Source organism: Limanda limanda, chromosome 5, assembly GCF_963576545.1.
Source record: "Limanda limanda chromosome 5, fLimLim1.1, whole genome shotgun sequence".
Classification (NCBI taxonomy): domain Eukaryota; kingdom Metazoa; phylum Chordata; class Actinopteri; order Pleuronectiformes; family Pleuronectidae; genus Limanda; species Limanda limanda.
In genome coordinates, this window is record NC_083640.1 from 5,199,057 (window position 1) to 5,222,523 (window position 23,467).

Consider the following 23,467-nt stretch of genomic DNA (forward strand, 5'->3'; position numbering starts at 1 on the left):
GGTTACATATTTGCCTGAACAAAAATGGCTCACAAAGTCACACAGGGTCATGGGTAATCGTCTAAAAACTGAAAAAAAGTATAAGGTTGTTTGATACAATTTAAATTAATACCTTTGGAAAAAACATCTTAAACTAATATTTAATAGACATCTATTTGAATATAATATATATAGTAAAATATATAGTAAAATGTTATTATAATCCATTTATTTTTCCATTTAGTGCCTGGAAGTAAAATAAATATCCAATATGGACAATTTACTGGGAACATCACAAATAAACACATTTTCGCTTTTGTAATTTGGCAGGACTGACCCTCCTGTAGCGGCTTGTTATTAAAATTGTAGACTCTAAGGGGCGCTATAATGACCTTACACCTTGAGTCTCTATAGAAACTTCATCAAAAAAGACACAGGGGCAGGCAACAGTTTCTTTCCAGGCATGATTTATTGAAAACACACCAAACTTATACTCTACAAACCAGTATTTTTCCGTTATGTTTAACAAGCGTAATATTTGCCTCTGGGTATTAGTAAAATGAACATAATACATTCTGTCACTGTGGCATAGCTTCTGCTCGCTACCAAAGCATTAACAACTTCACTCCTCTAGGAAATCAAAACCATTTTTTTCTTTAATGACTCTATCTCTTTTAAAAGTTTATAATACAATGTCATACAAGGCAGAAACCCACCAACAGTCTAAACTACTCAGGTCTTGGGGAAGGGGGGGTGGGGTTGCAGGACAAACCATGAATGAGTGAGATGAGTGGAGGAAATAAGGGGAGGCCGGGTTTGACACAGGTGGAGAAAGGGGGAGAGGTGATGGAGAGATGACAGCCGAAAGGGAGGAAAAAAGTTATATAAAACACACTTATCTTTATATACCATGGAAAAGGTTAAGGCACATGATAGGTACAAACACATCTGCTACTGAGTAGTACAGTTACTTTGTTTTGATCGGTCTTGAATCAGTTATCTACACAGTTAGATTTCTTTGATTCCATGTGTGTCCATGTCCTGCTTTTATTTTACAGCACAGTGGCCTAGATTTTTTAAATTTTTGCAAATGTACAATGTGCTGCACATCCACAAAACCAATTTTTTTAAATTCTATTTTGAATGCATGCAAATACACCTCCGGATCCTTTGGTTGTGGCACCGCTTAGTGCAGTCAGGAATAGACAGTCATGTGGGTCTATAATGTTGTGAGGGTTCAGCATCGTCCAATGAGAGCACACACTTCTGAGGACACACGAAAGGGACGCTGGGTATCATAACTATTTGTACCCCCTGAAAGTAAAATTTATACAGTAAGATTTTTTTGTAGTTTATTGATATTTACCACAACGTACATCTTTGTAAACACTGTGTAAAATATGCAAGCTTTATAAAGTCACATACGTCACAAAGAAAAATCAGACTTCAATGCAGGCACATGCCGTTCGACTCGATGACGCGTGAGTGATACCAACTTGGATTGGACTCTCGTTTTCCTGTCTCCTGTTGGAGCTGGAGAGGACAGCGTACACGTTACCACTGGAGTTTGAATGCTGCTCGTCAAGCGAGAGAAAGAAATGGCAATAAGTTTCTGTATCTCTCTGCTTTTCTGCATCTCAACTGCTCACCCTATAGCGTTGTAAAAATATATACTATATGACCAAACTCAATGTTTTAATTTATACAGTGTGATGCAACTTTTTATTTTTTTTATTTTGCCTAGAATATCCAGATCCACTCGTCCGTCTGTACTCTCTTCCTGCACGCGAATGAATTAGTTAATATCCAAATGACACCACAAAAAAACTGGCACTTGGAAAGAACATAATATAAACATCTGTACAGATTTTCTTCATGCTCACGACTGAATATTTCTCTTTAAGATGCACGTGTGAAGAAGGATTGAGGGCCGGTGGTTACTTGGTCTGAATGCATCGGAAAGAAAAATGAAGGGACTTTTATTAACACTGTCACCTCTTGTCTTATTCCCCTTGACCCCTCAATAGCACTGTCTGCTTTGATATATGTATTCATTGCCTTAAGAAAGAACACTGCAGATAAACTTATTTTCTCTGTTACCTTTTTTTTGACAAATACAAAATATAAATAGGTGATCGTCAGCATAACTCGACAATATTTGACACACATTTAAGTTACGTGGTTATTTCTTGCTTACAAACATGGTGAGCCTTTATCAAATGAGATGTGCTTTCCAAACAATGTGATATTAACATACAACTAAGAAGTCCACCATTTTTTGTTTGTTTTTTTCCTTCATTTTTCCATTTTTTTTGTTTTGACCCTAATATACATTTACATAAAACCAACAAAGAAAAAAAAAGAATCTTTTAAATCTATCCTTTCAACAAGAGAACAATCCTCTGTCTCTCTTTTCAGAAACACAAATCATTTATAAACAAAAAATGCCTTATATCCTCTTTAATACACATCATGGACAAAGAGCAAGCGAGCAGGAAACTCGACGTACCACGTTGCTTCAGGACGTGAGCGGTTACACGTGTAACCGCAGCTCTGTGAGTGAAGGTCAACATGTCACTTGGCTCATACATGTTGACCACAATGAAACAGAAGGTCTCTCCATTTTAGCTCATGTTTGCAGTGTTAACAAAAACTGTTTCTCCGCACACACATTGTCACTTTCCTTTCTCCGAACACACAACTTCTCTTCAGACTCTTCATTGTATAAAACCAATCCCCTGTTAACCATGTTTGATTTCAAAGCATCTCAGTGCACTTTCTTTTTTTTTTTTCTCTTTTTAGTTTTTTGAAAAAACACAGTGAACCAAATGGATTGTAAATCTATGAGAGCAGGCTGCTGGGAGCACATGTTTATCCACTATGCTACATCTCTTCTCAGGCTCGCTCTCTCTCTTTTCTTTGACTTTCTCGTGTCCATCCCGCCGTTCTGAAAACAAACATTCAGGGACCTTCAAACAAACCAATCCAAACTTGTCTCACATCAAAATACCAATTCCTCGACGACAAACTTTGAAAATTCTTCAAAACCCACAAAATTCAGGACACAATCTTCTCAGATGTGAAACCTGAAATTTAAAAACATCCTTTTTCCTTCTCTTCTCTTATAGATTTCCATCCATCGCACATTCGTTTCACAATTCATTCTTTTCATTTCACTTCATCGACCTGCTACATTTCCATTCCTTCAGCACCGGCCTCTGTCTGTTTCTTGTCGCCAGTAGAGCTCAACAAGAGTCAACTCTGTTAAAATCACACGATATCCAGTGGGAATGTAGATATGAGAAAGTAGTAGGAGTAGTCACTTTTTCTTCTTTTAAAAATGTTCTCTGAAAAGCATGAGAATGCTGGCTGCTGCTGGGTAGTCGCTGTTGTGATCATTATTATTTTTTGTTTTCTAATCCTCTTTTCTGTACAAAGTCCAACTTCAAAGGTAAGCTCCATGTGAAATGGCAGTGGTGATATGAGAGATCCTCCTCGAGCTGGGGCGTCGCTCCCTTCTCATTTTAAGCCTGAAGCACACGGACAAGATAGAAACATATTAGAAGAAGCATCTCTTGAATTTACAATAACAATAACGGGAGAGTTTCAGCCCAAAATGTTAAATTCACTTAAAATGACATCCCATATTACAAATAATAACACAAACACTGTGTAGCAAGTTAGATGATTAAGAAAGACATTTGTTTTACAAATTCCATGAAAAGACCAACATCAGAAAAATAAACAACCGTCAAAATGTCCCTACCCTTACTGTGGCATTCATCCTTAGCCCAACTTATTTCCTCTCAATACATAAAGCCTTAAAGCCTAAACATTTTCACGTGAATAGTGGAGAAATAAAAGTGAATTTATTGTGAAAGCAGCGCCTGCATGAACAAACCCACAGATAATTAACAACCAACTGCTGCTCAGCTCGGCTCTAAGGAGCATTTAAGCACCTTTCAGCTTTTTGTTTTGGGTTTCTGTCAATCTTGTTTCCATGCACTGCTCAAAGCATTGTATGCTACTTAGAGCAGAGCACTTAGCAGCTAAAGAACGAGCTATTCTCCCATAACAGACCAAAGAGAAGAGTGAATGGTTTGGACATGTACCAGTTGGTCAGAAGAAGGACTTAAAATGACTGTCACTCTGTATATGGTGGATCTATTAATAGAAAACACTTTCTTTACAGGTTCTTTGTCATGTCAACTAAGTTCGTGTGTGTCTAAATGCTTCAGTGTTGCTGTAACAGCTTGTTGTGCTGCCCCCACGTGGCCTCAGGAGGTACAACACAGGCAGACAATATTATATTTCTTTCTCTTACATGCAAAACTTTACCTGTCTCCTGCAACATACACGTATTAATAAGAAATATTTTACTCCAGCAGTGGTCAGTAATGTATTTTTTGGACTCTATTTGAACTGCTCATCAACACAGAACTTTAGGTTAAGTTGTTTGTTGGTTACACAGAAAATACTTGTAAGTTTTGGTCTTTTCATGGGATTTGCTGACAAGAAGAAAAATGAGGTTTATCCCTTGAAATGTCATAAAAACTGTTGCTTTTCAGGCTTGGCATCACATTTTCCCTTCAGTGGATTCGGAATGAAACTCTCCAGTTTAATTCTGCTTATGTAACACAGCTAGACAATCACTCGACATTATCACAGCACTTGACAAATCTCGTCAGTGTCAACAAACACTTCAATCTTGACAGTACAGATGGCAAATGGAGGCAAGAGACGGTGAAACAGATGCAGCTGAGTGTGCTAGATGAAATCCTGCATGGGCTGAGTGAGAATTACTTACCTGATGCTTCATTCTCACTGTTTCCTGTACCTGGCTTTTTACTGAAGTGACAAAATCACAATGAATACCAAAAAGTCATCTAATCTCTCAAGAGTCATCCTATGATGAATTTCCTACGACACTGTAATAGATGGAGATGAAAGAATGGAACAGATGGCCCCTGACAAAGATGACTGAGAGAGGAAGATGACAGGAGGCCTCTGGCACAGGAGGAGAGGACAAGAGTGGTGAGGAGGAGGCAGAAGGAGAGAGAGAAATGCTGCTGATACAACAATGACAAATACTGAAGCTCACCCAGATCATTTGGCAACCCTGCACAAGTCATTTAGTTGGACAGTAAATAGTGGGTCAGGCTTGGGAATTCATTCAAGCACCAACAACAGTCAGTAATGCACTCTACATAAAATATGTGCAGGTATGAGGACATTATAATTTTAGATTATTTTAGATGAGTTTTAATTTCTTGTGACAGAATATGATAAATTGAAGAAAAGTATAGTTTTCAGACATGTACTCTGGAGAATGTTCACACAATTAGTTCCAGCCTTTCTCTGGAGTTTGCTTTTCACATGTGAACGTGGCAGGAGGTTCTCGGCTCAGTCGCAAAGACAAAAACACAGAAATGTCCGGAGGGTTCAGGTGAGGGGGGGTGCAGCAGGCACAATGTAACGTATTCATTCTACTGCAGTATTCAAATGTTTTGGATTACAGAGCAAATTGACAGAGGTGTCGACTCTTATCAACGAAAGTTCTCTTGACATCTATGCCCCTGTCTTCTACATGTACGGCACCGCTTTCTAATCCTGAGATATTTGAGCTTATTACATTTTTGCCTCTATCGAGTGATGGAGACGTCATCAACACTCCCACTCGCTCTCTGTGAATTCTCTGGAGGATCTCGTGCTGTGTTCTCACATGAACCTATTCTGACTTTATCCATAGTTTTCACTAGGGGGGCTGGAGACTCAGTAGAATGTCCATGAGTTTCTCCTGACGATATGTGTGTTCTCACATACAGCCCTTTCGGTGAATGTCAGGAGGTTATCTGGAGTTCAGTCTGAAAGCAGCTTATGAAATATTCATCTGGTCCTGGTGGTGGAGAGATTCTCTAACACTATGTTATCTTTACTGAAGAAAAACTCATTCGACAGAAAGTTTTTCATTATAGATTTGAGTCTTTTAATTTGAGCTCTATTCGCTGAAACTGATTCAAATCTTTCTGCAGAAATGCGCTTGATTCTCTCCAAAACTAAAAAAAGACACAGAGAAGATAGATTTCTCTCTTTCCATGACATAACTGGAGCATCTAAGTTACATAAGAATCCACTTGGTGATTTTACAGCATGAATTTAAATAGAACACATTTAAATTGACTGCTTCAGAAAAGCTAAATGTATGTAAATTGAATTCATGTCAGCTCAACCTCACATGAATTCACATAACAGTGTGTGAGTGGATAATGTGTGTGTGTGTGTGTGCTTCTGTTATAGAGTATACAGCAGCTACCACCATTTTATATGAATTATTAATCTGGATCATCTTGGTTTGACCTAGGAAATGAAGGACTGGTGTCTACTACAATGTAGAGCAGAATGTGTACATGCACCTACAGTGTGTGTGTGCATCATTTTCTGTCTCACTCCTGCTTTTCATTAGGGGAACAGAGTCTCTGCAGCATTAAGAGCAGAGGATTGATTCTCCTTCATCATTTGCCACCAGTTTCAGTAAAGGCTGTCAGGTTTGGCAGCGGGTGAATCTACGTGCACATTTTAATCAGACAGGTGGAGCTGAATTGTAAACACAGACCAAGGCCTGTCTGCTGGTTTCATGTATTACAGAGGAGAGAAGTCTCTTTGGGGTTTCGTTCTCCTACAACGGCTTGTTGATGAGTTTGGATGGTGCAGTGACAAAAGCTCGGAGCATAAACTCACTCTTCGCTAACCCCAGCCTCCCTTAGTTACTGTTGCTATGCCTTCATAGCTCACTGACTATAATAATAATAATTTGATTTAAGGCTTCACATTTTTAAGACAGCTACCACCCCTAAAATTAAATTGAGTTCTGCTTGTTTTGTTTGTTCAGCTGTAGCTAGCTAATTAAGCTACTGTTTGATTCCAGGTGTCATTTACAAATTATGGGGAGAACTTTTATTGTATTTGCAGCCGACTCGTTTTAATCATAAAAAGGGGTCAAAACGATAAAAAACTGGTTAAAGATGCATGTGCCAGGATATATTGCCAGGAAATAGTCAGAACCCTTGGGGATGATCCATGGCTAGACATAAATAAATAAAAATATCTCCTTGCAGTCTAGAGCTAGTAGGTTTTAGTATTATGAGGAAAAAAACAACAATCCTGATTAACTGCTATGGCTTGCTTACAAATCAAAAGTTTTCATGTGTAATGGAAATTTTTAGATCTAACTGTTTGACCTGAATATGCTTAGTGAGTTCAGTTAAAATGGCCTGAATCAGCATTAAGCTCTGCTAGGAATTTGTTTGCTTGGGTGCTATAACGGGGAAACGTCCCTATTTGGCCCGATAGTAACTTTGTTTGTGCTCAATATACTCTTTGTAATTTTGCTTCGATTAGTATTAAATACCTTGATTTCAATTATTTAGTGTTTATGTTTATTTCCTCAGCAGGGAACTAAATGCAAGTTCCCACCAAAACAAGCTTTTGGAGTGTGAGTGTTTGTGAAGAGATTAGATGATGTTGTGTTTGTCGTGATTTGGAAGAAGGGTTCATATGAGTGCCCCTCTCTTGTGGTATTCACAGAATTTTCCCAAAACTCATAGTTCATCAATATAAACTTCTCAATATAAATACGACTACTGTATATACATACCATAAGTTTATCTATCCAACATATGGATATTTATCCAGTTTTTACTATTTATTTGTTTAACTTATTTGTTCAGTTATTGTTGTCCACGTTCCTAGCTGTATATCAATATGTGTGAGTAGACGGAGAGCATCACTAGACCAGGGTCTAATTCCTCGTATTTGGAAAAAGGTTCGGCCAATGTAGTTGATACTGATTTTGAGTCTGAAATTGTAATTTTAGTCCCATAGAGAGTTTGTCTTTGTAATTTAAATGACATCTGATGAAGATATTGATATTCCCAACCGCCTGACATCTTGCCTTTGTGTTTCCTACATTACGTTATCTGCCTGCTAGCTTACTAAACTGTAAGCCTCTGCAGCCTCCATGCTGCCACTTGTTCATGACTTTGAATGTTGTAACCACAAGCTCACAAGTTGCAGATGAAGCTGCAACAATGGATGTGCACGTCATTTATCGCAGCTTAAGCTTGAGCAGGTACTCACGCTGTGAACACACGCTGTGAACGCCTGGTTACTGTTGCTAAGCTACGCCTGAAAGCCCTGTTTGAGGGAAAAGTTACGTAAACTGGCAATTAGATCTGAACAAATGTTTTAATTAAAAACCACCCTGGCATTCTGTTACACTGAGACAACATCAGGTTGTATGTACTCGTGCATTTCAGACCTTTTCTTTTCTGTGAACAATCCTGTTATTTAATTTGTTTGGAACATAACATTTCGTTCAATCTAGACATGCAAGTGTGTGAATATGAAATTCTACATGAGATCCCAATTGATTTTCTATTGCACTGTGTGCAAACTGACTGCTCTGGGTGCCGGGTGACAGCAGGTCTACGTGACACAGTGTGAGGATGAGAGGAGAACAGGAGGAAACCATGAACAAACAGGGATGATAAAGGGTGCTACGATCCAACTCAAAGGGTGAAGGGTGTTATTCTTTGGATGCGTTTTTATTTTTCAGACCTACCATGCATGCATTTAGACCCAGGAGTCAACAGGCTGGGGCTTAACATCACAAGCGTCCACCAGACTGACCGCAGGCCTGTTACTCCTGATATAGTGTTTCCTATTTGTGTCATTCTGGGGCCACAGGAGGACGGGTTACAAAAAACACAAAGCAAAACAAAAAGAGGTCAATACATTTCAGAAATACATTCACACACCCACGCACACACACACACATGCGTCCAGGATCAGAGAAGCCAGTGTTAGTTCCCTGCCTTGAGGTGAGCTGGGAAAGAAGTCAGAGTGATAACATACAGCATACCAACACATGCGAGTGAAAGAGAAGGAGAGCAGATTCACAGGCTGGTTGCATTCAAAGTGGGCAGAACACCTCTGGGAAGTACAGACGGCAGATTTAGAGGACAGCTCTGGAGACTGATAAAACAGATTGTTAAGGTCGAAGGTCGCCGGTAAATACTGACTCTGCTACTTTTCTAATGGTAACTGCTTTATTTTATCTTTAGTTTGTCTAAACTCTGGTGTAAAAACCTTTGGAACAGCTATATGTCATCATGTGAAACTGAAACTTTTAACAAAAACTTCACAAATCAAAATGTTTAAGTTGTGTCAATGAGGAGGTAACAGTGCAGTTTTTTTTGTTTTTTTTTTACAAATGAACCCCTATAGTAGAATCCTCTTGATTTCTCTAAGTTAGTCAATAAAATGTCTCCAATCCAGTTCCTTAAACCCCTACATTCTGTATAAATGTTATCATTAATGGATAAAAGGAGCAAATGGATTGATAATTCCATTGAACTTTCTTGCTAAACACACACAGCTATTATGTCAAAATGTCAAAATAGTAACAATGAAATAATTAATTGCAAAGTTATTTCCTCTATACATTTAAATCAACACTGTGAAACTACTTCTTTAATAAACCTAATCTATCAAATCAAACTAGATCAGAGTTTTAATAAAACAGGAATATCTGCCTACCAATGGCAAATTATTTTTACTGGTGTAAATTTGAACACTGCAGATCATTATATTATTCCCCAAATTTTGCCTTGGAAAATTTTTAAGTCAGTTTTAACCTGCAAGGAGAAATAGATACTGTTTATGAACATATACCTTGACATTCTAACTTCAGTGACTCTTTTTGTGGTTATTTTAAAATCCCATCATGTCCTCCTGTTGAGGGTGGATTTCCAATCAGCTCCACAATAAACAATCTTTGGCTGCCGTGTACTCGGAAGACAACCACCTGATAATGCAGCAGCCTGTCCATTGCCAAGGCAAAGGTCATCTCCACGAGGAGCCCTTGTTGGCGTTTCTATAATCAGTCTCAGATTAATTACTTTAGAGATGCCAAACGCTCACGCTCAATTAACTGGTGACCCGCGATCTGAGGCTGGTCACAGTGCTGAGCTGTGGCAGGCGACATTAGAGAATGTGAACTTCCTGCCTATTTAAATAACCTCAGGATTAGCAACCCTCTAATAAGGACCATCACAGGAACAGAGAGATAAAGTACATCAGTGTAGGATGTGATAATATTTCAAATAAGAAATCATTATTTCAGCCCCGGCTCCTCCCAGGAGACCAGGAGAGGTGTGAGTGTACCTTTAATGGCTCCTGTTCTGTCAGGTCCACTGAGCCATCAACTGCCTTGTACTTGCAGTCCTTGTCCCTCTGGTCAATGGTGGAGTAGCCATCTAATGAGGTTAGAGAACAATGGTCAGTTCATTCTTCTGCACCCTTGATAATTCATAGACTGCTCGGACCTGGTATTAACATCCTTCCTGAGTGATTCGGTCACAAGTGGTCAAGTTCGTCTATTCACATATCATTTCCGTTTGTAAAGACCAAATAATATATGGTTAGCTCAGTAGGTGGTGCTTCATATGTGGCCCAGGATGCTTTTGCGTTGATACAGCTAAAACAATATTGCCACATGCGTCCCAGACCGAGACTAGTCCCAGACCAGTTCTGAATGTGGCTTTTGTGATGGGATCTCTAAAGACGACGTTAATATCCGGGCTAAACAGAGTCTCAGAGGTGATGGGATGCATGTGGCCAGATTCTTTTAGCAGCGTGAACACAGTCCACAATGAAATACCACATCCTCAACTGACATCCACCAGCCACAACAATTCCATATTAACTGTTTCCCACCTGTATTGAATGGCAGAATGGTTTCCTGCACCTGATTAGTCACCACAGAGCCAGATAAGTTGTTGGGCACAGCAAAATAGACTAAAGATGCCCCCACATTCTTACTTATGCTCATTTTCTCTTTCTGGCACTCATATGTTATTTACCACTTCTCTGCAAGTGGAATTTGACCCTGCCCTCATAACTGTCTGAAAAAATGAGCTCTGCCATATCCTGGCTCAGGGCCACTATTCATCAAGCATTTCAGAGACGGAAATCTGTGGAAATCGAGGGATGTATAATGTATTTATGCGAGTTCAGCCGAGAACATTTCCTCTATCGCAGCCAATATTTACCAACGATCATGACTGGTGATTATCATAAATCACTTCTGCACCACTCAGCATAAAGTACATTCATACAAATCACAAGGTTATCTATTCATTCATTCATTCATTTATTCATTAAAACTGCTCATAGCGGAGCAATGCATATAAGCTGAAGTCAACAGTGCACTTAAACAATGTGATTGGATAGGAATGTCAAGTATACTGAGCGTCTTATCTTTATATAACTTTATATACATTTATTAAGCTGCACAATTGGCTTCCAGTATCTACTCTGCATCCATAGTTATATCATTTAAGAATTTTATTATATTATTTGTTCATACAAAACCTAGAAGAAGGCTTTTTCTGCATTTTTTAAATTTGATCACTAGCTGTCAGGAAACTGCCCTTCATCATCATAGTCTTTACTTTGTGTCACAATATCCTCGGAGTTATGCTTGTCCTTGTTAAAAGTAGATGTAAAAAACTTTCTAAAGTAGAATGGCAAAAACTTCCGTCAAGGACCAACATTCCCCTTAAACTCAATCACACTGCAACACATGTAACACTCATAGAAATCTGTTCTCTCAATATCAGTGTTGACTTCATGATCCTTGAATTGTTCTCTGGGAAAAACAGAGACAATGTTGACAAAAACTACAAATGTTAAATCCTGTAAATCGGCAGCAACATTTCAATATTCTTCACCAACCACATCTGTACTGTGTAAAACAGTTTGGTCTTGTTTGTGTTATCTTTCAAACAAACCAACCAACAAACAAGGAGAGGAATTAAAACAGGACCTTCTTGGCGGAGGTAAAATGTCTACATGTTTTTAGTTTTAGATAAATTCAGAGAGTGTTGGATGCTCTATTAATATCATAATGGATAAATAAAACATACCTCTAAATGGTTATTTCTGCATGGCAAAAATTCTTCTACAGTCTTATTCTATCTTTCCAAATTAGTCAAAAGAGGATTGAGTTTGTTCACATAAGAAAAGGCAGACCTTCAGAGTTGCGGAATAATTGAGGCTGAAGTGGGTACAGCAGAGGAAATCTGTCCGCTGACTAATTGAGAATGTATTCATTATGTATTAAGCGGATAACCACCCACATCTTTTGGTGTCAAGCTTCTAATGAAGGCCCAGATTTGTACAAACATCTTGTCGAGAGAGAGGTCGTGCACGCAGCATAAAAAAGCGACTTGTCTGAAGCTCAGTCCAAAACCATCATACCAAGATAAGAGAGTTCAGAGGTTTGAATTTTCACTTTTAGCGAAAGAAAAACATATTGGCCACGGTTGAAGGTCTAGTGGAAGAGATGTGGAATTTATGGGACACTGGAGACAGATTAGAGGAGAGCGAGCTCGTCGTTGGCTGAGGACAATCTTGCAGTCTGGCTCTTACTTGGACCCAGCTCATCCATAGGTATCATATCACCACTGCCACATTTCCTGGTGCCTGAAAAGCATTCATCTGCCATTTGTTTCAAAAGCGGCACACTCAAACACTGAGTCACTGAGCCAAAACTGCTGCTACTTTTCAGACTAATGGTTCTCAGCCAGTGATTGAATAATGCAAACTGAGAGCGGGCAGGCACGAGCGCAGCATGTGAGTGGATGCAAAAAAAAGAAAATACAAAAAAAGTCAGGACAGAAATGTGCTGCTATGCTACAGACTCCTCTGTCGAAGAGATGTTTGTTGTCGGGCCAATGTTCTGCACACGTCTCCCTCCCTCCCTCCCTCCCTCCCCCCTTCTCTCCCCCACACATACTGCTGCTATTCTAGAAACCTCTCTTTTCTTACCTTCTGTTTTTGATTGGATATGGCTATAGAGTCTTTCAGTGCATGCGGGAGGAGAAATTCTCATCATCCCTGACCTTATTACATCAATTTAAAACCCAAGATTAAAAAAAAAAAACATTTCTTTGTGCTTGTTAACTTTTCTGAGAGTGACAGGTTTTCAGTTTAACAGCAGCAATAATGACGCTCAAAACTCTATCTCCCATATAATGAGCTTTGTTTTTAACTCCTTTATTGTTAATAAATAAAAACAAAGAACAGATAATATTGATGTGAACATGAGGACTGTTCTTCAGTTTTAATTAGTTCCACGTAAACCACACTGCTTTTGAAAATACACCAATGTGTATTCATCCACTACTGAAAAAATTGTCCTGCCAAAACATTCAGTTTGAGTTACATTTGCAAAAATGTCTTTGAATGTTCATGATTCAGAAATGTGTTTGGTAGGAAACGCGTTGTTTTGGACTAATTGGTTCAAGTAGTAAAGTTTTCATGGGATTTGTTGACAATAACATAAATTACCAGCCTTATATTTTAAATCATTTCATTTTCAAATAGTCCATTTGTGCATTTAATTGTTTCTCATTCTGTTGAGGGTCTCAGTGGTTTTTGCTACCTCATCTAACCGATATGTCCTCGAGACAAACCCCAACACATTTAAACTGACCTTGGTTCTTCTCCATCAGGGGTAGAGTGGTGTCATCATATCCTGGTTTGCCGTTCTTGATTGCTTTAGGAGTGGTGGTAGCTGTGGGCTGAGAGAAGCAACAGAGCAAACTGCATGTAAACATCATGGAGCTGTATGTGTTTATCACCGTGTTCCATATTCATGCTGTATTAACAAATGTGTGTCAATGGAGACTGATCTAAAATGATCTTACCAAGTGACACAATTAGGGTTGCAAAACTCCGGGAATATTCAAAGTTGGAAACTTTCCATGGGAATTAATGGGAATTAACAGGAATTAACAGGAATATACGGGAATTAACGGTAATTAACGGGAATAAACTGGAAATGTTGTGGGTAATTTATACTAACTGTATTTCCCTTGTCATATACAGACATAAATATAAACATTTTGTTTTGTCATAGGCTGATTTGAGCCCTGAGGAAACTTTGGGCACTTGACTATACGCTTCTGCATCATTGTGTCATTCTTAACATAGGTCTTTGCACAGTATTTGCAAATGTACACAGCCTTTCCTTCTACATTGGATGGGGTGAAATGTCTCCAGCCATGAGATAGTGCACGTGGCATTGTTCTGTAGAATAAGATGAGAAAAAAGTTTGTAAAAAAACACTAATGCAATGCCAGAGATGGTTAGCCAAACAATTGGAATTGTCTGTAAAAATATTTGATAATTGATGGATAAATGAATAGAAATAGGCTAGATGAACAGATGAACAATCCTCAATCAGCATGCTAATATATTTTCCCAGTAATATCATCGAAACTTACATCGAGACTAGTCCTGCACACTACAGCAGGCCTCAATAGCCCTGCTGTAGAGTGAAGGATGCTGGGAATTATCTGTGCATGTGATGGCAGAATGCACAGTGGAGGGTTGAAACTCAACGTGCAGCGTGTGCGGCATTCCATACATCTTTAAAATAGAGTTTTGAATGATGTTTTTATTGCTCAGCGTTTAATTTGCGTAGTTTTGTTTTTTTTCAAAATTCCCAAAATTCCCGAGCTCAACTTCCCATGGAATGTTTCCGGAAAGTTTTCGGAAATTCACCCGAAACTTTCTGCCCCTTTGCAACCCTAGACACAATTAATCATTTTTGTCATATTATCTTATTGGGAACCTCCTCTACTGTAATAGAGAAGTGTCTCTTCTATTACAGAAAAAACACAAAAATACCAAAATAATATTTCAGGGGCCTGAAATCACAATAAGAATTCTCTAGATCAACATATATGTCAACAACATTCGTCCACGAGAGCACAGCTCTCTACCTGGAAGTGGCTCTTGTTCCAGCCGTCCTTAGTCAAAGCGTTTCTTAGCTCCTTGTAGCTCCACACCGTCTGCAGCACATGGGACGCCGCCTTTGTTTCACGAGCTGATTGGCTTCAAAAAAACACAAGACGTTAGAAATGAATGGAGGAATAACTAGAGCAATTCAAATCAGATGCCCCATCTAACCCCTGAACTCCGAGGGCTGAGTGAGCGATAGTAGCACGCCGCAGCTCCTGCTATCAATCTCTTTATTCAAAGCCTTTAAGTCCCCTGAGTGGCTCCAGGGTCTAGTTTTTAATTCATCGCTAGATGAGCGTGTATTTCCCTTCATTAGCTACCTCTGAGCCACCAGTATTAATTACATGGGGGGTGGGGGCTCACTTCAAAGTACGTTGATCTCATAGGGCTGAGAGAAATCACAGCTATTTGGACCGTGGATGAACTATGTATATTCATGCTAGTTAGACCCGACTCTGTGCGATTAATACTCCACCACAAAGTGACGAGCCTTTGAAAAGGGCTCTTAATCTTAAACGAATAGCTTGTTGTTGTTGTGCAACCTCACTTCATTTTGGGATGGCTAACATTATGATAATATAAGACACCTCACGAAACAGTGTCTGTTCGTTTTTCATTATCGAGTTGTTGAGGAGAACTTCGAGGAATGACTAGTCACTTACTTGCATAAGCAGCCGCTTCAGAGGCGCCCTGTATAACAATGCCCTCCAGTTCTGAAAGCCTGTTAATTAATGTGTGGTGGGTGGCGGTGTGTGTGGGCTCGGGCTTGTTAGAGTGTAGTATTGTGGTCGTCGAGCTCGGCCCATTAGAAGCACACTTCATTATCCTTCATGAATACTAATATGAAGGCTCATAATGCAAATTACTTTCAAGGTCACACTGTAATTATCTGTACTGTATGTGTATAATGTCTCCATCCTACACTTCTGCCACAGTGTACATGAATATGAACTCATTGTTTCTGTTTGGTTCACTGACATTAACACAGACTGTCTGACCTCCGCTAGGTGATATGAGCGACTACTGTGAAGACACACAAGGGAAGTGGCCTGGCTGGAAACCTGACCAATCAATAAGCTCAGGTTCATTCATCTTCACCCCACCAGACTGAGGGCACGGTCTCACATCTGCCAATGTGGAGCAAATATTTGTCAAATTTCCCCAAAGTAGAACTGCATGCGAAACCACGCTGAGGATTTGCTGCGCCACAAGAAGCAAATGTTTTATTCGCCCCCTCGCTCACACAGATTGGAAGTGAAATGAGGAAACGGTTTGTCACGGCTACATTCACGCATGTGTGGCCGGGGCCTGATTCTGAACCAGCCTGAAACTGCTGGATCCAATCACAACACTCCATCTAAAGTGGGGCAGGTTGGATATGATGACCAACATAGAAGCAGTTTCGTTAACAATATAACCAATATGTTTGCCGCTGATGTGGAGAGGTGTGTTGAATCTGCTATTTTGACAGTATTAAATGAACAGATAGCTGTATACTGCACTTACAGTGTTTGTAGATTTGATTTCATTGATCTGATCATCTATCCGATTGTCTATCTAGAGGAATTTTGGCATTGAAAATCTACATGAAATGACAGTGTCGAGATTCATGGGTGAAAAAGGGCAATCGACTACAGTTCACTTCACACAGTGAGTTTTGGGTAAAGCAGGCACTGCCAGTGTTGAGTTTAAATGTGTTAACTCATGTGTAAAAACCTGCAATTTAATCCCCCAAAAAATCAATTTACAACCTTATGTTAATTCAAAGACAATGTACCACTCTACAGAAATGGTTGTAAGCGACATTGATTGTACAATATGTAATCTACTGAAAACACAGTCCTACCTGGTCCTGTTGATGGCCACCAGCTTCTCTATGGCCTGGGCCTGGATGAGGGAGCGGGCGTTTTCCGAGCTGTCGGTGACGATCTCGTGGATGGTGTTGAGGATGGCCACCACGGTGTCCTCCTCCAGGTTCTTAGCTGGCCGCTGCTGACCGCTGGGCAGGTTGCTCACCAAGTCTCGCATGGCATAGCTTCCTGTAAGGTGAAGTTTTGTAAAGTAGGTGAGAGGGCTGAGAAAATATGGTTTTATAGGCTTAATTATTCAATCTGTGTAAATCTGTATATTGTACCATGCGAGTTTTGTTTAAGTCAGACTTGAAGAAGACTGAACCTTTGTGATTTAAGAAGCCATACCCTGGTTTACTCTTTACCTTCACTCTTGTTGGTAGTACAATGGCCAAATAAAAAAACAATAGTGATATTCACTCTATTTGTATTAGTTTGATTCAAAAACGATCTCTGATGTTTGTGTTGTATTAATGGCTGATGGTTCGTACCGATCAGGTCCTTGTTGCGGCGGTCGATGGACAGGTTGCGCAGGGCGATGGCCACAGCTCGGACCACCTTGTCCGAGTCCGAGCGCAGCAGCTCCACCAGGATGGGAAGACCCTTCTCCTTACGCACTGTGGCCCGGATGTAGTTGGACCACTGGAGGGCAGAAGGACTGTTATGTTGTGACTCTTTTTTTATAACGTCAACCTTAGTGAGCGCACGGCATCCTGTTTGACATTCATGTAGACGTACAGACTCCCACCTGGGAGCTGCCAGGTGGGAGGAGACAGGTCACCTCTGCAACAGTGCGGGCAATACATTACATTTTTTATTCCTTCACTTGGCAACTACACGATAGCTCAGCTCTGCTCCTTGGTCTTGACTAATTCACAACATTACACAGTGGGGCTCTGAATGGACATGTGACATCATTTGTCCTAATTTAAACATCAGTAGATTTTTACTACTCATTTTTTTGTAACATGAAACATTAAGTTTTACATAAAAGGCTCCCTCCTCGAAGTTCTGATGCCCCAGAGATGTAATTAAGCAGAGGACGGGCACAGCTGAACCACCAGGTGGCAGTGGTAAGCCTTGGAAAACAGTGAAATTCTATGATAAGAGCAAAAGCAAAGAATGAGGAGGATTAAAACAGGAAGCTCCACTATCCTCCCAAGCAGCAGGGACATGCTTTGTCCAGCCAGCACATGTGACAGAGTGATGATGGGTTTGTGGCTGTTCAGGTTCCTGAGCTGGGCCAAGAATTCTGATCAGCTTCAACATGGAAAAAAAAAAAAAATCCAGAAAAGAGGAAGAGAAGGATTTTTCCTCAAAATGCTCACCTTAGCTGGAAATCACTACTCTTGAATTATTCACAAGAGTAAATGTGAGACACGGGGCTGGATGGTAACTCATGAAACTTAAAAAAAAAATCTAAAGAGTTGGAGCTAGCGAGGCCTGGTGCTGCAGACGGATTCACACGGCTCAGGGATGTGTTTACAGTCTGACACATGGGTGTTAAGAGAAGCGTTACCGCGATAATGCTGCCGTGGGCTGAATATAGCCGGCCCACTGAAAAACATAAGTAACCGCTCTTGCCTGAGGTGCAGCGCGTCTGACAACTAACTTTCCCTGTTGATAATTCACAGTTGCCTGCGAGCCAGACAGCCTCTCAGCAGCTCCACAGCCTCTCTAATTGGAATAAATGTCTGTACCTGGCTGGAGAGGTTATCACATCATCTATCATCGGAGGCAAGAGAGGAGTTTGGTGTATATTAGTTATCAAGCTCTTATCTAGTTATGGAATCCCACACAGATGGAAGGTCCTAACCGAGAAATGTATTATAGATAAACAGACTGTATCTACTACACATCCATCTAGATATTCCTAATTCTCTTTCAAAGTACTCAATCTTTACATGGACATCAATATTCCAATACCAATGTTAACCCATTTAAGTCAATAGTCTGAATAAGACACCTCGGTGTAAACAGTATCATCAAATTAAAGCTTGGGTTGGTAATACTGGTAAAGCTAGCAAGAGCAGGTTACAGAATGCAGACGATACATCTCACCCCCTCCCAACTTGTCAAAGCTATGCCGACATTGAACTTTTACTGCTTGACAAATACTAGAAGCTGAGTTTTCCTTGACTACCTCAGGAACCTCTGGCTATCATCTCTGTATCAGCGGTGTATGTCTCTCCGGCTGAAGACTCCAGTCACACCTAAATCTAAATAATTTCTTTTTCAGAATAAGGTCAATAGTCAGAATATTGCTTTCCTTTGCTGGTATCTGGGTTATAATCTTTTAGTATTGGCAGAGCATATTTAATTTATCAGTCCCCAACCAGTAGATTTGTGATGGATTTTACTATGTGAGCCAGCTGCTGTCTGGTTCATCTGTGCCTCTGTCTTGAATTTACTTCTGCTTAAACAGTTGCTACATGGTTTGTGAGAACACAGTGGATTTACAGCTTGTGGCAATGACTCTAACAACCTCCGCAGGTAGTTCTTGTTGTTTTAATCCTACTTGAGTCCAGGTACGTTTGTTTAGAATTAATCCAAATTTCGGAATAATGAGGACAGAAGCAAACACAATGCAATATATTAATACAAAATTTAAAAAATCAAGTCTCGACAGTCCGACAGTGTCTACATGTTGCACCATCCCCAGCCCTGTAAGACTCACAGTCCACTGGCCAGCGCTGAGATTCTGCAGAGCCCCGGCAGCGGCCTCCAAGGTGTTGTAGTTCTGGCTCTCCGTCAGCAGAGACAGGTACAGCCTCACCACTTCCGGCTGATACAGCAGCTCAAAGCCTGCAGGGAAATACACAGAGACACACACACACACACACACGAAGCTACTGGTTAGACTCCCTGGCAAGACAGACAGGCCAATTAGGCTGTGTGAAGATTCGGACAGTACAGGGCTGAGGTTTCTCAGGCCGTGGGGGGAGTTCTTCTTGGGTCTGATAACCGCGGACGACCTTGACTCGTGCCACAAAATTTCTACCAGTTTCGGTGGAATTGCACACAATTTCCCTCTAGCTGGTTGTGTCCACTGGTTCCACAGTAGTCTGCAACACCTTTTAATAACAAACACTGACGCATTGATTAGTATGTTTCTGCATAATAATACTGACGCATTATGAACGAGGTGAACACAAGAGGGAGACGTGTTGGATCCAACAGATCTGACCAGACCCCAGAGTGTTTTATGAGGAGGTTTATCTCACGAGCACCAAGAACATTCCCCCACAGTCAATCAGTAGGCCTCCCTCTAATGGAAATGTAATTACATTATCAGCCATTAGACAGTGCAGACGCAGGGAGAGACGGAGGCGTCACATCTCATCAGATCATATTCATTCATTTGTATTTTGTACAGACAGGTGTGTCTCTAAGTGCTTTTTTTAAGGGACCAACAGGACTCACAAGCATTAAATTAAAAAGGTCAGAACATGGATATTTATCCTGTTAAGGTCATTTTCTGCTGGTCACATCTCTGGAGGGACTTGTAAATTCTTTATGGAGGGATGCATCACCCCACAGGAAGCAAGGACATGTCAGATTTCAGTGGCTACCTCACGACTGTGATGATCTACAAAAGGCACATTTTGATGGTGTTTTAATGTTCAGGTTCTCTTTTACATCAATGTTGAGAGGCACTGACTGAGTGAACATGCGTACTATGTTAAACTTATCCACCACTTTGGCTAATCTCTAGCTGTCAAAGCCACGAGTAAGAACCAAGACACAGTGGATGAAGATGCACGGGTCAGTGACACCGAATGGAGAGAAAATTACCGTAAGAATAGTGCATCCTATTTAGGGACGGGAATCGGCAGGGACCTCCCGATACGATACTATCACGATACTTAGGTGGCGATACGATATGTATTGCGATTTCTGTGGGTATTGCGATTCTGTAAGTATTGCGATTCGATATTACGATTTCCTGGGATTTCTTTTGGTTATTTTTTTTTAAATACAGGACCATGGAAAAATGTTGAATCATTCCTTCAAATACAACACAGTCAAATTCACTTAGAGCTTTACCAGTTTTATTTCAAATATTAACATTAACTTAATGACTGCCGGGCAGCCAATAGAGAAAATAAATAAAAATGTGCCCTATTATTGTATAGCCCCTGTCAACTGCACACAAACTGACAGATTAAGAAATGTATGCCACTTAGGCTACTTTTAAACAATAAATAAAAGGTAAATTAAACAGAATGAATAAAAGTTTACTTAAAATATTAACTTTGAAAATAAACAAAAAGTAGGCTATTGTTGTTTGCATGTAGCCGATGCAAAGCTAGTGCTTGGGTATGTTTAGATTCTTGTGCAAAAACAAGAGCTGGTCAACATGCTCTGGGGTGATGTTGCTCCCCCCATATATCCCCCCAGGTGTAAACCAATAAATATGTTTAAAAAAAAAAAGAAAATCGATTTGGGAGGCATTCACAAGAATCGCGATTTGTAACTGAATCGATTTTTTCCCCCATCCCTAATCCTATGACTGGCTGTGTATCACAGTTGAACCGTTCATGAGACTGGAGGAACCAACATTGTTTGTGTTAATGCTTCATCACATGGCTGAAGACACTCATGGGCAGGAAGTCGGCAGAGGTCAGAAACCAGGATAAAATGTGTACATGCATAAGTATTCTTGTTTAAAAAATCGTATTTCTCAAAATGATAAGAATAATATGAATAAGAGCTTATCCGTTTAATGTCATTAAAGAAACGTGATACTTCAAAAAGCTCATTGTAACTACTAGTGCACACGTAAATGTCGACAGCACAATGTAGAGTATGTCTTTAGAGTAAGGCTTACATTACCCTTCTAGTTATACTTCTTTTGAGACTTCTTGGAGGAGTGCCTGCATAGTTGGTGGCCTTCTTGTATAGCTGTATGAACAAATTGAAGGTTTCTTGTACCCTCGCGTACTTGGAAATGTGATAAGTATAACACTTGCTTCAGTCATGGAAACAAAGCCAGAGCAACGGATTCAATAGTGGCACAGTTCTCTATTACTCACTTAGGCTTTAAAATTTGTCTGCTGCCTGGATCACAACCTGGCTGATGCCTTGAAACTAGTGGCTAAAACGGTCTTTTACAGAAATACCATTTTATCAACAGCTTCCTTCCTATCCTCTACAAGATCCTTTTTCTATCCTTCTAGGCTCAAATTAAAGAAAATATATCCCACTGTTTCTTCCCGTATCTTCTGAGGCCAGTATTTCAAAGGTTCTATTTGAAAACCCCTGTATTATGTGGGGAAGGAAACATAGTACCACTGTTTGATTGTTGCACAAGGGCTGACGAGGCCCTCACGGCATTTTTGAGATGTTGAAACAGAGAATCTTTTTTAATATAAGTGTGACTTGGGCCTGATATATAAAAGTGTAAATAAAACCCCCTGAGAGGCAATCCTAAGGTAAGAGCTTCTTCTTTATCGACTTACTTTTTCCATAAAAGAAAACAGTGGAGGAGGGAAAAGGGCCATTTTTGAGGTTCAGAAATACAACTGAAACACACAAACCGACAGTTGTGTCTCCAACTCCACTTCTCAAGCCCATAATTTACAGAGAGTTCGAAGCCTGGGTGCACTCTGCCATTGCCAGATTCAGACACAGCAACATAGTTGGTAACACTCCAAAGGGCCCGTTTACATCCCCGTGGCGTTTACCCTCCAGATCACGCCAAGCCTGCTTTAGAATGCGTGTGGGAGGAACCGCCAGGCCGGCAGGATGTGACTGTTCTGCTTGAGAGATCTTCTGTTTACAAAGAAGCAGCAGTGGCAGGAGTCGTCATGCACAAGCTCCTGGTTGTAAACATATGTAAAAACATGACTCACATCAATAGGTTTTCACGGGGATGACGCAAGAGGGGAGAGTCTGCAAACCAGACACTCAGCAACATTCTGCACGCTGCTCAGATTTCTGGGCCTACTGGGTGCACACTCAGCAGACTGCAGACCATCCTGCACACAGTCCTGTTGATACACAATCTATCTCCAGGGCAGATTCTGTCTGCACCTTTGTTGCAAAGTTTGCCTGCATGCGCTCCAAGACTGTGTCTATTTCATGTCTATCAGCAAAGCCCAATTTTTCATCTTGTAATTCCTGGGCTTTTGGTTTGACTAACAAAACAAACTAAAGCAACTAATGAACATTGGCCTTTTACAAATGAGCAACCTAAGACAAAAAAAAGATGTATTCACTGGGCCTTTAACCTTATTCCCGTATCCTTACTGATATTTCTCCTTGGCGCCAGAGAATATCTCTACCACAGCTTTCACTCAGCGTCCTTATGACTGAGGCTCTGAATGCCTCAAATCCCCCCTAATAGCACTGGCCAGGTAAGGCAACCACATACCCTTGTGTTGTTGATGTCGTTATCTGCTAGAATTTTTGGTCCACTGGTTTCCTGTTTGTTAGGTAGATTTACAATTCAGAGGAGGAGATGAGCTGTCAGTGTGACATGACCTTTGCTTTGCTCAGGGCAGCCCTAGATTCTGTGACAGACTGCAAACAAGCTGAGATTACGTAAATACGGATGTATCAGGCAGTGTGGTATGGAGGGTTTGTTAGTGAGCTTCGGTGAGAATAGAGCACAACAGCTGCCGACTTTTGAACTATCATTGCTAGAGTGCTATATGGTGATGGGATAGTATTTATCTACCAAAGTTGACATATAAACATGCAAAAATGCATAATTATGAGTAAAACTCCTGTATTTGGAGTTGGAGCTGGTTCACTCTCACTAC

General features: G+C 40.3%; 1 protein-coding gene across 1 annotated transcript in view; it reads right to left on the reverse strand.

Annotated features, from left to right (window-relative positions):
• Positions 1-465: 465 nt before the first annotated feature.
• arvcfb (ARVCF delta catenin family member b) overlaps positions 466-23,467 on the reverse strand; it is a 110,097-nt gene continuing 87,095 nt past the window's right edge. The window contains exons 9-16 of the mRNA XM_061072229.1: positions 19,378-19,505; positions 17,192-17,342; positions 16,697-16,889; positions 14,832-14,943; positions 13,538-13,625; positions 10,204-10,295; positions 8,600-8,712; positions 466-3,509 (exon numbers count right to left, since the gene is read on the reverse strand). Coding sequence (XP_060928212.1) covers positions 8,611-8,712; positions 10,204-10,295; positions 13,538-13,625; positions 14,832-14,943; positions 16,697-16,889; positions 17,192-17,342; positions 19,378-19,505 — 866 coding nt within the window. The 3' untranslated portion in view covers positions 466-3,509; positions 8,600-8,610. The remainder of the gene's footprint in view (positions 3,510-8,599; positions 8,713-10,203; positions 10,296-13,537; positions 13,626-14,831; positions 14,944-16,696; positions 16,890-17,191; positions 17,343-19,377; positions 19,506-23,467) is intronic.